The following is a 14,526-nucleotide window of genomic DNA, read 5'->3' as shown; positions in this document are numbered from 1 at the left end:
TGTATGTCTGTAACCCCAGTCCTGCTGGGGGTGGAGATTGGAGAATCACTGGGGCTAGCTAACGAAATACACACACATACATACACACACACACACACACACACACACACACACACACACACACACACACACACTGGAAATAGCAGCTTTGGCTTGAGTGAAAGACTTGTCTTAATGAGACAAGTGGGTGAGTGAGGAGGTCCACTGATGTTCTCCTCTAGCCTCCCCACCTGTGCACACAAGGCATGCACATGTGCACAAACACATACATACACTATGCACTCATCACATCACATACTACACACATAGACATGCCAATTAAAGAGAAGTATTTTTTTTAAACTCTTGCCATCTGTTAAATTTTTTAAAAAAATATGTTATTTTTATGAGAAAGAGAGAGACTGGGCGTGCCAGGGCCTCCAGCCATTGCAAACAAACTTTAGATGCATGTACCACCATGTGCATCTGGCTTTTGTGGGTTCTGGGGAATCAAATCCAGGTCCTTACTTAGGCTTTGTTGGTGAGTGTCCTAACCACTAAACCATCATTTCAGCCCCTGTTAAATACTTTATTTATTTATTTGCCAGCAGAGATAGAAGAGAGACAGAGAGTGGGAATGCCAGAGCCTCTAGCTGCTGCAAATGATCTCCACATGTATGCACCCGGCTGTATGTGGGTACTAGGGAATTGAATCTGGGTTGTTAGGCTTTGCAGTGAGCACCTTCACTGCTGAACCATCTCTTCAGCCCAGGAAAAATTACTTCAGCTCCTTTTTGAAATGAAATAAGGAAATTTCACATTGATAATGACTAGGCTTTTTTTTTCTTTTTTTCAAAAACACCTTCTTAGGTTTGGCTAAACCCCCTCCTGAGCTTTTGGTTTTTCAGAAAGAATTACAGAAGGCAGAAAGTGCTATTGCGCTTGAGCATAAGGAGTTTGAAGCTCTGCAAAAGCAGCTGCAAAGTGAAGTGAGTACTGTTCCATGTGACTGCAGGGACTGGGCCAGTCCTCCTTGGAGCTATGTAAGCCTGGCCCAAGTCATCCCAGCAGTTTTATTTATTTATTTTTTTAAACTTTTTTTTAATTGACCATTTCCATAATTATAGACAGTAAACCATGATAATTCCCTCCCTTCCCCCATTTCTCCTTCACAAATGCACTCTCCCTCATATCCCCCTCCCTCTCAATTAGTCTCTTTTATTTTGATGTCATCGTCTTTTCCTTCTCTTTTGAGGGTCTTGTGTAGGTAGTGCCAGACATTGCGAGGTCATGAATGTCCAGGCCATTTTGTATCTCTAAGATTGCATTGTAAGCAGTCCTACCCTTCATTTGGCTCTTACATTCTTTCTGCCACCTCTTCCGCCATGGACCCTGAGCCTTGGAAGGTGTGATAAAGAGGTTTCAGTGCTGAGCACTCCTCTGTCACTTCTCAGCACTGTGGTGCCTTTGGCCCAGCACAGTTTTAAATATTTTTGTTTGCAAGGAGAGAGAGAGAATGAATATGAGAAAGACAGAATGGACACGCCAGGTCCTCTTACCTCTGCAAATGAACTCCAGACACATGCACCACTTCATGCATCTGGCTTTATGTGAATACTAGGGAATCGAACCCGGGCCATCAAGATTTGCAAGCAATCCCCTTCAACTACTGAGCCATCTCTCCAGCTCCCAGATTGATGTTAGTAACAAAAAGTACACCATCTAGGGCTGGAGAGATAGCTTAGTGGTTAATCGCTTGCCTGTGAAGCCTGAGGACCCCAGTTCGAGGCTCGATTCCCCAGGACCCACGTTAGCTAGATGCACAAGGGGGCGCACATGTCTGGAGTTCGTTTGCAGTGGCTGGAGGCCCTGACACGCCCATTCTCTCTTTCTTTCTCTGTCTCTATCTATCTGCCTCTTTCTCTCACTGTCGTTCTCATAAATAAAAAATGAGCAAAAACATTTAAGAAAAGTACTACCTCTAATATGCAAAGGGATCCTTTCTCATCTGAGAAAATTCTCTGCTGATGCTAACTTCCTAACAGTAATAAAATTGAACTAGATATTAACTTATCAGAATGTCTGATATAGCCACTGGAAGTTTCTTGATTCTCACCTTTAGACTTACAGGTATCTGCTTTGTCTCATGTCTTTTTAAGACTTTATTTAGGTAATTTTTATATATGTATATAATATATTTTGATCATATTTACTTCCCCATTATCTTCTCTTATCTCCCTCTCACTCCTGCTAAACCCCTTTTTTCCCTACTAATCCCCTTCCTATTTGTGTGTGATCCACTGAGGTTTCTTGCATGAACATGGGTGAGAGCTATTTATGGGAATAGGGGCAGCTTACCAATGGCCATACCACTGAAAAACCTGCCTGCATGTCCTATAGTAACTGCTCTTGGACATGGATGAAAAGATACTGAAAAATTTGTTTGTGTGTCCAGTCTGTTGCTGTTTTTTTTTTTTTTTTTTAATGTATCAATTGCTGGTGTAAGCTGCTTAGAGTTGGTAAAGCAAAAAGAACATAAGCACAGTAAGAGTTTGTCCTTTTGAAGCAAGCTGTGATTTGTTTTATATTGATTGCTTTTTCTTTGTATTTTTCAGATCAAACATTCTACACAGCTAAAGGCCCAGGTATTAGAGTATGCTGCTTCTGTCAAGAGTTTAACTATTCAAATTACTGATTTAAAATTGCAACTCAAACAAACTCAGACAGGTAAGAGACATATCTATCCCATAAATAAGTGTGCGTGCCAAATACGATGTGTCAAATATAATGTGGAAATATAATGTTGTAATTTATTGACCACTGAGTGATTCTTATATTGTGGGAAAACCATAGTAATACATATCATCCCAGAAATAAAACTAACTTTACTAACTTTCTTTCTTTTTAAAAATATTTTTATTTTTATTTATTTATTTATTTGAGTGCAACAGACAGAGAGAGAAAGAGGCAGGAGAGAGAGAGAGAGAGAAAGAGAGAGAGAGAGAGAGAGAGAGAGAGAGAGAGAGAGAGAGAATGGGAGTGCCAGGGACTCCAGCCACTGCAAACAAACTCCAGATGCGTGGGCCCCCTTGGGCATCTGGCTAACGTGGGTCCTGGGGAACCGAGCCTCGAACAGGGGTCCTTAGTCTTCACAGGCAAGCGCTTAACCACTAAGGCATCTTTCCAGCCCTGTTTTTTTGTTTGTTTGTTTGTTTGAGGTAGGGTTTTGCTCTAGTCCAGGCTGTCCTGGAATTCACTCTGTAGTCTCAGGGTGGCTTTGAACTTAAAGCAATCATCCTACCTCAGCCTCCTGAGTGCTGGGATTAAAGGCATGTGCCACTATGCTCGGCTTCAGAAATAAAACTTTCTATCTCAAGAATACCAGCTGGATCATCAGCTAAAGCGACTTACTTTCACAGGTGCCTCACACAGTATAGGTATGGTAGTGACACAGAAGTCCCCACATTCATTTTAGGCTTTCCTTTTGTTTTATGGTGATTCTGATGATAAGACTGATCACATATCCAGTATGTTTACAGTATATACCTACATGAGAGGAGCAGGGTAGCTTGGTGCAAAGACCATTGCTTTCAGCATCAGAGTGCTATTTTTGTTTTGGACCCCAGTTTGGAAGTTGTTTCACCTAACACTTGGACTTCCTCATGTTCTTTGTTTTTACTGGGAATAATAATACCCACTGGGCCACAGTGAACAAAGAGGGAATGAGTGTGTCATGAGTCCCAGGCTGCTACATGGAAGCCACACGAGAACTAGTTACTGCTACTGTGCCCTTCATGTGGATGTGTATCTGCCAGTTCCTACTTTACAGGAAGGCGGGTGAAGCTTAGATACATTCTTTTCAGCTGCTTTCAGACCCAAACTGTATGCCTTACTAGTGCAGCTCGTTTCTCATGCTTCCTTGATTGGAGCCTTCTTTAGGTTGCATCTGTATTCTTTCCTCATCAGTCCCCACTCTTTTGACCTGAACTAGTTTTGTTTTTATATCTCTACTCATTTCCACTCTTTCTAATTCTTCGGTTTTATTTTCCAGACAGTCCGCCACTGAAATTGTAGCAGTCTTGTAATGTAAAAAACAATCAGTGAAGCTAGGGCCATCTCTCATGCATACACGGCCCATTGCAAGCTTGTTTGGTAGTGTCATAGAGAGAGGAGGCATCACACATGCTGGGTTTACACTAGGAAATTCTAGCAGCTTTAGGAATTGCTGACTGTGTGGGCCAGCCCTAGGAAGCCTCCATTCCCTGTCTGTTAAAGGGGAGCAGTGAGAGTTCCTGGCCTGCAGTGCTATTGTGAATGCAAGTCCTCTTTCCTTCATCTTGGCCCTTGGGCCTGGGTGTTGTGTCCTATAGTGAAACACTGATTATGTCACAGGTGTATGACTATTCATGTTAGTTGGGATAAATAAAGGTTATAAATGGACTTTCATTAGCTGAGGTCAAGCTTTTCAGCCAAATGAATTCAAGTTTGGTTAGGCTTTATGCTCAGTAAATTATAAATTTTCACTTTTCAGATGTTCTGTGGATTTCAAATCATGTGTAACAGATTATGAAATTATATTATGCACTATGAGGGATAGACATGTAGGTGACTGTTGATAGGTATTGCTATGGCTTTAAAAACTATTCAATGTGCAAGTTTGTCCTTATTTCTTTCAAGAATATTCTTAAGTATATTTTAGTTCTATTCACTGCCTTTTCTCCTCATTTCTCAATTTTCTTTTTGTAACTAACCTGCAGCCCTAGAGAATGAAGTATTCTACAACCCAAAGTCGTCTCTGGCCCTCCAGTCCCTGAGTGGCAAGATGGTGCCTCACAATGATGATTCCAGTGGAAATGTCTTAAACAGTCCCCTTGAACAGAACAAGGTTATGGCTAATGCAGTTGTGTCAGGGATCACAGGTTATGACAATGTGGGGATGGAGGGCAGTCCCCCAGACTCTGACCTTGAGTTTATAGCCAGTACTAAGGCCAAAGTAAAAGAGCTAGAGCAAGAGGCTGAACGCTTAGAAGAGGCTTTCAGAAATTACCATCAAAGAGTTACCCAGAACCCCAGTATGAGCCCATCAGCAACAGACAATCCATCACTAGGAGCTCTCCAAAACATCACATCTAGTTCCATGGATAGACATATTTCTATGGAGGGTAGAGTTATCTCTGAGAAGGCTCTTGTGGGCATGTGTCAAGAGGAAAAGAGTGACACATCCAAAGTGCTGATGAGCAGCATGGCTTGGCGACCACGCTGGAGCTCTTCCTCTGTTCACCACATCTCCACGTCCCTTTCAAAATCTAGAAGAAGCCTTGATAATGAAATGTATCTAGAAGGTAAGCCATTGCCAAGAGGTGGCAAGGTGACAGGATGCTTTGGAGTTGGGTGGTTCTGGGCCTCTTGGTACCTCTTACTTGCATAAGAGCACAGCCCCAGGACAACAAGAAGTGGCCACAGCACATCTGGTGGTCAAACTAGGGGAGCCTGCTTCAGCAGTGTTGGCCAGAGGTAGTCCTCCCTTGTCACAGGGCTGCTATGGGTGTTAAGGCCTTGCTCTCCCTTAGCACACAGAGGCATTTAAGGAACAGTGCCTACCCCTTGCTGCTGGTTAGCTGTGCACATGTCCGTATTGCTTCCTCAGTTTCATGTAGGCGTGTGAGATCTCACACAGCATGCTTGACAATTTGCCAAGATAACATAGAATTTATTTTCTAACTATTTAAAAACCACATTGGTGGCATCTTCTCCATGCAATTCACAGTATGTTTGCCTTGATTGCCTCTGCCCCTTAGGTGTGGGTAGGTCGCATGTTTTTGCTTCCTCCAGTGCTTGTCCTGACAGAACAACAGCCCACCTATCATCTGCCGTGACTAGATACAGTTTTTCTGGCCCTTCCCTCACTAGCACTGTGGAACAAAATGCCAGGTAAGTGCCATTTTATGATCAGTTTCTGTTGAATCATGTTACCTGCTGTCTTGGCCTTTGTTCTTTTGAGCTTTTTAAATAATATGAAAGATCATATGGCAGTGTGAAATTTATAGTCAGATTGTAAAATCATTTGTGGTTTTTGAAAGTCATTTGTATTGTGAGGAAGGAAGAATGTGAAATTGTCAGTAAACATCCTCATAGGTCTGCAAATGGATTTGATTCATAAAGAGAGACAAATGTATAAACTTGTCAAAGCAAATAATTTGGGCTCGTTTATAAAGTTGGAATAACTGTGCACATCATTAAAATGTTTTAGAATGTTTTAACATTTAAATATGAAGAGATAAAGTTCTAATTTGTATATCACTAAAACAAATTCTAAAGTAATAGTGGGCTCTAGAGTATGATTGTTGAAGCAGTAAGAAGTGGATTTATGTGTGAAAGGGTCACTCACATACCATGGTGCATGTATGGATGGCAGAGGACAATCTTGGGATATCTTTCTCCTTGCTTGAGACAGGATTTGTTTTGTTTGCTGCTGGAAAGACCATTCTAGCTGGCCCATGAGCTTAGGAATTCTCCTGACTTTCTTTCCATTGTTGTAGGCACCTTGGGATTACAGATGTGTGCACTGTTTGGTCTGGCTTTAAATAAGTTCTGGGCATCAGAGCTCCAGTTATCAGTCTGACACACAAATGATTTTAACCACTGAACCATACCCCTAGGAGAAGTACATGTTTTAAGGAACTAGGCCAGTGGGTCACTGGGATTGTGATTTGTAGGCAGGACTACCCATGCATGCAGGGGATTACAAATGCCTACTCCTGGGCTTGGTTCCAGATGAGTACCTGATATTTAGATGTTCTTCCTGTACAGACTTGAAAACTGCCACATATGCCTATCATGGTCCTAGAGCATGGAAATCTTTCAATATTTTTATATTGTACTTAAAATATTTATTTATTTATTTATTTGCGAGAGACAGAGCAAGTGAGCAAGAGGCAGAGAGAGAAAATGAGCATGAGCTTCCTGCCACTGCAAACAAACTCCAGGATTATTTCATCTGGCTTTACGTGGGTACTGGGGAATCAAACCAGGGCTGTCAGTCTTTGTAAGCAAATGCCTTTAACTGCTGAGCCCTTTCTCCAGCTCTCTATTGTATTTTTTTTTAAAACATTCTTTATTTATATTCACAAGCAGAGAGAGAGAGAGAATGAATGAATATGAATGGGTGCCCAACACCAAGGCCTGACACTATAAAGGAACTCTAGACATAGGCGCTACTTTGTGTATCTGGCTTTACGTCGGTCTTGGGGAATCAAACCTGGTATCATCAGGCTTTGCAAGCAAGCATCTTAAACTGCCAAGCCATCTCTTCAGCCCTGTACTTTGTTTTTAGAAATTTTTGAGATGGTCTTACTTGCTATGTAGCTCAGGCTAGCCTCGAGCTTATGGCAATCCTCCTGCCTCTGTCTTTTTCCATGGTGCTGAGATAAAACCCTGGGCTCATGTCTATAATTCAAACATCCAGAAGGCTGTAGCAGGAGGATTACTGTTAATTTCAAATCAGCCTGGGCTACAGAGAACCTGCTTCAAAAATGAAATAAAAAATAAAAGAAAAATGAATTTTGTAAATTGTTCCCCTCTGCTTTGGGATTTTATGATACTAACACTTCACATTCATGCATTGTATTCTTCCAATTGTCTTTATCATAGACAGACTGAAACTCAAGACGGAAGTAAACTTTTGAGTGTGGACAAGAAACCTTTTAAGGATAACAACTCTGACCCATCTTTTGAATGTAAGTTTGATTATAAATATTGGTTTTTATAAGTGGAAAATGTAAGAAAGCTTGTTCTTGGTGAAATGTAGCTGTTAGGATAAACAAAGCCGTTACAAATTGACTTTTTTATGATTTTAAATTTTTCGAGGAAGGGTCTCACTCTAACCCAGGCTGACCTGAATCTTACTCTGTAGTCCCAGCTGGCCTTGAACTCACAGTGATCCCCTTACCTCAGCCTCTCAAGTGCTGGAATTAGCGGCATGGGCCACCACACCTGGCTTCAAATTGACCATTTTATTTTGTGGCATATGTGTTGATTCATTTTTCTTTTCTTTAATTTTGGGTCTGTATAGTGTATGCATGTGTGTGCAGATGCATGTGGGGGCCAGAGGAGAACATTGAGTGTCTCAACTTTATTTCCTTGATATGAAGTTTCACTGAACCTGGAGCTGCAGTTTTTCAGTCACACTGGCTGACCAGTGAGCTCTGGCAATTCACCCCTTTCCACCCCACTCAGAACTAGGGTTACAGGTGTGTGTTGCCACACCTGACTTTTTACGTGGGTGTTGGGATCACACTCACATCTTAATGCTTGTGCAGCAAGTGCTCTTACTCACTGAGGTATCTCCCCAGCCCATACTTCATTTATCATTTTTTTCTATATATATTTATTTATTTACTTTTTTTTTTTTTTGAGGTAGGGTCTCACTCTAGCTCAGGCTGACCTGGATTTCACTATGTAATCTCAGGCTGGTCTCGAACTCATAGTGTTCCTCCTACCACTGCCTCCAAGTGCTGGCATTAAAGACATGCACCACCACACCCAGCTTCTATATTTTATTTTTATTTGCAAGCAGAGAGGTAGAAGAGAGAAAGACAGAGAGAATGGGCTTGCCAGGGCCTCCATTGGCTACAAATGAACTCTAGGTGAATATGTCACTTAGTGCATCTGGCTTTATGTGGGTACTGGGGAATTAAACCCAGGGTTGTTAGGCTTTGCTGGCAAGTGCCTTAACTGCTGAGCCATCTCACCAGCCCATTAATTTTTCTATCCCAAAGATTTTTAGGGGCGCATCTGAGCTTCTTTAAAGTAAGTCAGTATGACTCATAGTTTCAAAATTAAAGCTAAAGTCCTAAACAACCTTTCATTTTTCAAGGTTAGGATTACCTAGATTGAAAATAAGTAACTATGCAACATGAAAGTACCATTTTCCTTAAGTTGTTCTGATTCTATTGATTGCTCAGTTTCAGAAAACTTCATTTTCAGTGACAGAAAAAAGATGAAAGAATATTAAAATGTTTCCAGAGGGGCTGGAGAGATGGCTTAGCGGTTAAGCGCTTGCCTGTGAAGCCTAAGGACCCTGGTTCGAGGCTCGGTTCCCCAGGTCCCACGTTAGCCAGATGCACAAGGGGGCGCACGCGTCTGGAGTTCGTTTGCAGAGGCTTGAAGCCCTGGCGCGCCCATTCTCTCTCTCTCTTCCTCTATCTGTCTTTCTCTCTGTCTGTCACTCTCAAATAAATAAATAAAAATTAAAAAAAAAAATGTTTCCAGAAACTGGTGACTGGCTGTGGCCTTGCTTTGCCTTGCCTGTCTGACCCTGTAGCCCACTTTATAAATATGACAGGGATCTTTCTTCTGAGGCTTTGTATGGCTAGAGACATATTTACATCTGTATGTTATGTGCTGTTTAGCTTGTAAAACTTATTGTTAAATCTGAAGGTATAATGTTCTAAATAGTTAGATGGCTTAGTAAGTTTTTCTTAAGGGTACATTTTATTTATTTTTCTTTTCATAATTTTTATTAACATTTTCCATGATTATACAAAAATATCCCATGGTAATACCCTCCCACCCACACTTTCCTCTTTGAAATTCCATTCTCCATCATATTACCTCCCCATCTCAATCATTGTAGTTACATATGTACAATAACAACCTATTAAGTACCCTCCTCCCTTCCTTTCTCTTCCCTTTATATCTCCTTTTTAACTTACTGGCCTGTGCTTTAGTAAGATTTTTTTAAAGCTTTTAAAAAACATTTTAATTACTTATGGCGGGGGAGAGACAGCAGGAGGGAGAGGGAGAGAGAGAGATATAATGGGCATGTCAGGGCCTTCAGCCACTGCAAATGAATTCCAGATACATGTGCCCCTTGTGCATCTGGCTTACGTTGGTGCTGGGGAATCAAACCAGTGTCCTTTAGCTTTGCAGGCAAATGCCTTAACCACTAAGCCATCTCTCCAGCCCAGGCTTAGTAAGTTTGATGAAGTGTTTAACTCATCAGTTAAAAGAATTTTGTTAAATTGTCAATATTTAAATTGAATTCAAATGATTCATTAGCAAGCCAAATCAATTCTTCTGTTACTGGCTTGATTTTTCTGTTGAATAATGAATCCAATTTTGTAAACAAATTAAATTATTTAAAAAATCTGCTTCTGAAGGCACGCATTCAACTAGATCTTGCCAAAAGCCTTCTTTCCACTGGGCACTTATCTAGGGACCAGGCCTAAGCAATGAGCCAAACCAGGTTCCTGCCTTCATGGAGAATCTGGGACATGAGGGCAGCCAGGTGTCAACAAGCCATCACTAAGCTGTTCAAGTGGCAGGGCCTTCGAGAATTGAACACATTGACGAGTGACTGAGAACTTCTTAGGGCCCTGTAGGAAAGCTCCTTACCACCCTGTCCACCTCCCCCAGTCACTTTATCTGCAATTCTCGTGTTCTATGTTTAGATTCCCTGCCCCCCACTGCATTACCCTCCCTTTTCTTACTGCTGTTATGAAGAATTCAATGGCACAATTGTTTGCACCTCATATGGATGCAGGGAACAGGCCAAAGCAATTTGAAGCAGAAGGGCTCCACCCTGCTGGTGATATGCCTGTCATGGATGCTGCCACAGCTGCGGTGCCCACCAGACCTATTCCGTGTGAATACCCAAGTAAGTGGTGCTTTTAATCTAGCAGTTAGCATGACCAAGTATCAAATGCTGATCTGAGTGTTCTGTAAATTACTTCATGTATCACTGAAGAATTTTTATGAGCGTAAATTATTCAGAGGCTTAGGCTTGAGGTGTTAATGTTAATGACTTTTTCAAAAAAAATACTTTAGAGCCAGGCGTGGTGGTGCACGCCTTTAATCCCAGCACTCGGGAGGCAGAGGTAGGAGGATCTCCGTGAGTCCGAGGCCACCCTGAGACTACATTCCAGGTCAGCCTGAGCCAAAAAAAAAAAAAACAAAAAAAAAACTTTATTTATTGAGAGAGACAGAGGCAGAGAGAAAGAGAATGAATGGGTGTGCCAGGGCCTCCTGCCACTGCAAATAAATCTCCGGATGCTTATGTCATTTTGTGTGTTTTGCTTTGCATGGGTACTAGGGAATTGAATCTGGGCCTTCAGGGTTTTCAGGCAAGCGCCTTTAACCACTGAACCATCTCTCCAGCCCTGTTAATGATATTTCTGAGGGCATTCCCTATATGAGCCTGTAAAAAGTGCTGAGGATAACCTGCGAGGAGAAGGCTTCTCATTCAGTCTTTAAAAAATAAAATAAAATGTTTTCTACCTACTCAGAGTCTGGCAGAATAATTACACTTAAGACTGTTCTGCAAACACTTTCACAGGAACCTTACCATCTTCAAAAATTATGGTAACAATCTAAAAGAAAGGCCAACTCTAATTTACATCTTCAGTGTGATTGCAGCATTTTAATATCTTTTTTTTTTTTTTTTTTTTGGTTTTTCGAGGTAGGGTCTCACTCTGGCTCAGGCTGACCTGGAATTCACTATGTAGTCTCAGGGTGGCCTCGAACTCACGGCGATCCTCCTACCTCTGCCTCCCGAGTGCTGGGATTAAAGGCGTACGCCACCACGCCCAGCTAATATCATTTTTATTAAAGATTTTCTTCCTCTGTGTCTTAAATTAGGATAGAAAAATCTCCAAATTTCAGGCTTCAGGAGAGCTGATGATGCTATCAGTCCCTGGAGGAGAACTGGTCATTTCGTACCTGGCTTGGCCCCTCCCAATCCTGTCCAGCCCAGGTGGTAGGGGGAGCTTCAGTTTCAGCCAATTGCTAGAACCCCCCCTTTTTTTTTTTCCCATGGACCAGAGCTTTTAAGTTTCAAACTTGCAAGGAACAAAAACACCTTAGTGTAACATGGGGATGTCATCCCTTCAAACATACTCAGAGCCTTTCTTTGGCAGTTTCTTGGTTTAAGCCACAGTACTTGGGAACATGAGGAGCTATGATAGAACGAAAAATTTTGAGGGGCTCAAGGGATGGCTTAGTGGTTAAGGCATTTGCCTGCAAAGCCAAAGGACCCAGGTTCAATTTTCCAGGACCCACATTAGCCAAATGCACAAGGGGGCACATGTCTGGAGTTCATTGCAGTGGCTGAAGGCTCTGGCACACCCATATTTTCCCTCTCTCTCTCTTTCTGTGTCAAATAAATTAAAAAAAATAAAATATTTAAATATTTTGAGAGGGTCAGGTTGATTTTGCTGACTTTCATGTGAATCTGCTTCTAAGTGGTGAGCCACACACCAATCCAATCTCCTGCCCTTGTGTCCCACAAAGGTACATGGGAGCAGCCAGGCATCCAGTGGTCCATCACTGAGGCTCTCAAGTGGGAGGCACTGCCTCAGCTAAGGGGGTGGTGAATGGCCACATTCACTGACCCGACGGAGGGGGCAACCAAAATAATAGCTAAGGGGAGTCAATGAGTAAGTAGACATTCTGCCTTGAGATGTACTGTAGACAGTAATCACAGCTTTGGAAATAATTCGTAAACAGCATGGCTGTGATTTAGTCACTGGGAAATTGTCATGTGTTCATCACTTTGCCACTTCATCTGGGCACAAAGGGATGGAAAAGACCAAAGTGTGGTGTTCCTGACATGCCCAGAGCTCATGGCATTGGTCTTCTGTCCAAAAATGTTTCTGTGTGCTGCTGCCACCTTCCTTCTCCCAACATTCCTACCTCGTGACTGCTATTCCTTGTGAAAGAGCAGTGCCCGTGGAAGTGAGTGCCAGCCTCCACTGTCATTTGAATTCCATGACAAGGACCGAGAGAGCAGGCTGTGCTGCCTTTCTCCCATCAGTAAGGCAAACTTAACTGCATTCCTACTGACCGCTTGGGACAAGGCACAGCATCCAGGCCTGGAGTCCTTTGGTGACCCTGTGGCTTTTTCTACTTATTGGCATTGTTTATGTTTGAAAAAAAAAAGTAGGTCATGGGCTAGAGCTGAAAGAAGGCAGCTAGCTCCATCATTTGAGACTTAATTAAACCTTTGAAGGGTAGGGACCTGTGCCAAGAGCTAAAGGGAACAGACAAGTAATTACAACACGGTCCTTGCTCAGAAGGAGCAAAAGTGGGAAAAATAAGCACATGTGGTTTTTGAGAAAGCAGGTATGAGATACTGTGCTGGAGGCCCTCAGAGGAGGTGGCATTTAAGGTGGGTCTCACCTAGCATTTCAAACTTGTGGGGAGATAGGCTCAGAGCCAGGAGAATAGGACTGTGGTCAGGGAATGTGAGTGGGTTGGTAGACACATACTGTTTCCATGCAGTGGTAATGCAAGAAGTCAGTCTGGCAAAAAAAAAAAAAAAAAAAAAGACAGACAGACAGAATTTTAGATTCTAGACAGCTGTGTGTTAACATTGTGCTAGAGAAGAATCAGCTCTTGGACCACAAACCCTCATCTTCCCTACAGGAAGTGCCTAGTGCTGTTGAGAGTGGGCTTCCTGAAGGTGACACATAAATCAGGGAGAGCTCTGGCTTGGTTATTCAGTGGTCCATAGATACGGGGATGAAGAAGTAATTGCTCCAACACCCAAGTTCTGTGGCACAATGGGCATCACATAGAAACAACATGGGCCTTTTATAAAATTGATTTTAGGGCATTAGAGTGATTTCTCAGTGTTTAAAGGCAAATGAACTGGATTTGATTCCCGGTACCCACATAAAGTCAGATGCACAAAGTGTTTACATGCATCTGGAATTTCTTTCCATGACAGGAGGCCCTGGTGTGCCTATCCATTCTGTCCCTCTCTCTTTCTTACCCTGTCTGTGTCTTTCTCAAATAAATAAATAAAATATTTTTTTAAAAATTAAAGATTGGTTTTATGTTTGATAATTTCAAACATGTATGTGTGTGTGTGTGTGTGTGTGTGTGTGTGTATAATTTTTTGATTTACTAGAGAGAAAGACAGAGAATGGGCATGCCAGGGCCTGTAGACACTGCAAATGAACTCCAGATACATGAGCCACCTTGTGCTTCTGGCTTACATGTGTTCTGGGGAATCAAACCTGGTTCTTTAGGTTTTGAAGGCAATCACCTTAACTGCTATGCCATTTCTCCAGCCCTATGATGTATTTTGATCATATTCACACATACCCTGTTACCACCTTCTCTTATTCCCCTCTCACTCCTGCTAAACCCCTACTTACCAACTAATCCTCTTCCTACGTTCATAATTTTAAACACATATATAATTTGCAAGGGAGAGTGAGTGGGAGAATGAGTGTTGTCAGGGCCTCCTGCCACTGCAAACAAACTCCAGACACAGGTACTACTTTGTGCACCTTCCTTTATGGCAGTACTGGGGAATTGAATCCTGGCTGTCAGGCTGTACAAGCAAGGGCCTTTAATCACTGTGCCATCTGTCCAGCCCCCATTTTATCTTGGTGACTCACTGAATTAAATCAGGATTGCTTGCATAAATATGGGTGTGAGGGTTATTTGCTGGAGTATAGACAACTTACCAATGGCTACACCACTGCAGAACATGTCCTCCTCCCCCTCAGCAATCATTAACTGACTAGCTCCCCAGAGAGG

General features: G+C 42.2%; 1 protein-coding gene across 4 annotated transcripts in view; it reads left to right on the top strand.

Moving 5' to 3' along the window:
* The window catches only part of Ofd1 (OFD1 centriole and centriolar satellite protein), a 51,870-nt gene that overhangs the window by 31,835 nt on the left and 5,509 nt on the right, over positions 1-14,526 (top strand). For 3 of the 4 annotated variants that reach the window (XM_045140773.1, XM_045140772.1, XM_045140771.1), the window contains exons 14-19: positions 850-968; positions 2,595-2,706; positions 4,737-5,321; positions 5,778-5,910; positions 7,630-7,715; positions 10,523-10,636. In XM_045140773.1, the coding sequence (XP_044996708.1) occupies positions 850-968; positions 2,595-2,706; positions 4,737-5,321; positions 5,778-5,910; positions 7,630-7,715; positions 10,523-10,636 (1,149 nt within the window). The remainder of the gene's footprint in view (positions 1-849; positions 969-2,594; positions 2,707-4,736; positions 5,322-5,777; positions 5,911-7,629; positions 7,716-10,522; positions 10,637-14,526) is intronic. The other variant, XM_045140774.1, reaches the window with a different exon arrangement.

The sequence above is a fragment of the Jaculus jaculus genome, chromosome X (assembly GCF_020740685.1).
Source record: "Jaculus jaculus isolate mJacJac1 chromosome X, mJacJac1.mat.Y.cur, whole genome shotgun sequence".
Lineage (NCBI taxonomy): Eukaryota > Metazoa > Chordata > Mammalia > Rodentia > Dipodidae > Jaculus > Jaculus jaculus.
This window is presented reverse-complemented; position numbering and strand designations above follow the sequence as displayed.